At 38.4% G+C, this 2,500-nt stretch overlaps 1 protein-coding gene across 1 annotated transcript in view; it reads left to right on the forward strand.

Annotated features, from left to right (window-relative positions):
• Window positions 1-346: 346 nt before the first annotated feature.
• LOC144961330 (uncharacterized) overlaps window positions 347-2,500 on the forward strand; it is a gene marked incomplete at its 5' end in the record, with an annotated part of 5,719 nt that continues 3,565 nt past the window's right edge. The window contains 3 exon segments of the mRNA XM_078894566.1: window positions 347-504; window positions 2,247-2,285; window positions 2,288-2,394. Of these exon segments, the coding sequence (XP_078750692.1) occupies window positions 347-504; window positions 2,247-2,285; window positions 2,288-2,394 (304 nt within the window).

Genomic DNA, 2,500 nt, shown 5'->3' on the forward strand with positions numbered 1-2,500 from the left:
ACTACTACTAATACTACTACTACTACTACTAATATATACTACTACTACTACTACTACTACTATACTACTACTACTACTACTAATTACCACAACTACTTATTGATAATACTTATAACTACTACTACTACACAACTACAACTATACTATACAAGTACTACTACTACAACTATACTACTACTACTACTACTACTACTACTACTACTACTACTACTACTACTGCAACTACTACTACTGCAACTACTACTACTACTACTACTACTACTACTACTACTACTATTTTTACTGCTATATCATGTTAATGGTTACAATCAAACGTCACCAACTCACCAATCCACGTCCCCTTCAGGTTTGTATACCGGGAAATACCCACCAACATCTCAGGAGAACCAGTTCGATTCCGTCATCATCTGTCTGATGTGGTCAGACTGCAGACCCTCTACATGAACGGGGGGATTTACCTGGATGCCGACATGGTGGTAGTCAGAGACCTGGAACCTTTGCTGGGTGAGTGTGTCCTTCGGAGAGAGTCTAGATAGCTCAGTTGGTAGAGCATTTGTTTCAAAACCAATAGAGACCTGTATCGCTCCCAGCTGGTGCATTTGATATTTTTTCTTTTACTTCACATTCCCTTCCTTCCTGTCCATCAGCACTAACTGAATTATACAACCATTGCCCGTATAAGGTTACCATCCGAATAGGGAGCAAATACCGGATCCAATCTACTTAGAAGTGTGAAAACCAGCATATATTGTGCAACTGATCTTCTGGTTTCAGAGTGATGGCATCTTATTTCCAAGCCTAAATAATGCTGGTCATCAATAAAGATCATTCAACCTCGCTCTTTTACGCCCGTAATCATAAGCCTACTCGTATACACCCTGCTACTAAAATAGTTAATGCCACTTATGATTCAATAAACTACCTCTTCGTCGTTAATCCATTGTCCGGAGGACTGGTTACACACTTCCAATGAGTATTGAACCAGAAAAGAGGAAGTGTAACGTCGCGATTTGTGTCCCATTGTTTCATGTGTGCATCTATCCAACACAAATGACGAAGTACTTCTCCAGTCTATTGAAGTCATATACTTTCATATACTTTCCCGGATAGATATCGTTAAGCTAAAAACCGGAATTATTTGTTATCCTTAGGATGGGGCTTAGGTCTATCGCAAAGCGTTTTTCGCACGATCTATTATACCCATTAGAGCGTGAGAACATTTTAAACTCAGTTTAATTTTTGATAAACTGGCAGCTAGGTTTATAAAGAAGTTTGGATCTTCGACAGAACACTGCATTCATAACTAAAATGAGGAAGAATTATGCTTCGACATTTAAAAACACACCATATCGCTATAAATTTTAATCCTTAGATCACACTGAAAATATTCATAGTATGGGACAAACACATACAGTATTTCATTTAAAAAAATGAAAGGGGATTACATACTTGGAAAAGTCCACGGGGTTGTTTGAGGAATCAAATTGGCTAAAATACAAATCAGGAATAGATTTAGGAATAGTTTTATAGGCTGCAAAACTCCGCTAGGACTAGGAGACGATGTAAACTCTGTCGTCGCAAGAAAATAAAATCTTCAGTGCTGAGTTCTAAATTGGACTTTGAATTTCTTAAAAGATTATCTGATTGCAGGAAAACTACAACATTGCTATTGCCAACTGATAGGTAGGTGCTCCGTGTTGAAAATCAAGAACATCCCCCAAGCAGGCAGAAGAAACTGAACAAATTGATCTACGAGAATGAAAGATCCTTAGAAAAAAAAAAGCATCGTGCAGACCAAAGTATGACAGATTCCATTTCTTGATGTTTGAAATGAGCTGGCGGATCATTAAGGCCTATTCTGTACAAGACGCAGATATCCAGGCTTTCCATGGGATTCTTGGGACCCTTTTGTAGTACACCATCTTACGTGCATTTATTCTCTTATCATTTGCTATTTCCAGGATTCAACGCCGTATATTGCAATGGGGAATATGCAGATTTCTAATACTCTTTTCTTGACTTCTCCCTGGCATTTCCAGACCGGGGACATGGAAATTAGTCTAACTGAAGCTAGTGTCAATCTGCGTCCTACTATCTGCTTCTATATTCTTGAGCTGAGATAGATATAATATTATTATGTGATTTACTTACTGGTTTAATGTATAATGTATGTAACTATCCTATCATAAACATCTATCATTATTATCCCCCCCCCCCCCCCCCCCCCCCCCACTGATTTTTGTCAGATTACGACATAACTTTGGGAATGGTTGAGAACGGGACTGGAATGGGAATGCGTTCATAGCGGCCAAGAGACACTCTCCATTCATTCGGGAGTGGTATGAGCAATACAAAACCTACAAGAGGAATGAATTTTACTGGAACTCCTTACAGGTTCTTCTTCTTCTTCTTTTCTTCTTCTTCTTCTTCTTCTTCTTCTTCTTCTTCTTCTTCTTTTCTTCTTCTTCTTCTTCTTCTTCTTCTTCTTCTTCTTCTTCTT

Source organism: Berghia stephanieae, unplaced genomic scaffold (genome assembly GCF_034508935.2).
Source record: "Berghia stephanieae isolate SIO BIC M18660-M18661 unplaced genomic scaffold, UCSD_Bste_1.3 scaffold2194, whole genome shotgun sequence".
In the NCBI taxonomy this organism is placed as follows: Eukaryota; Metazoa; Mollusca; class Gastropoda; order Nudibranchia; family Aeolidiidae; genus Berghia; species Berghia stephanieae.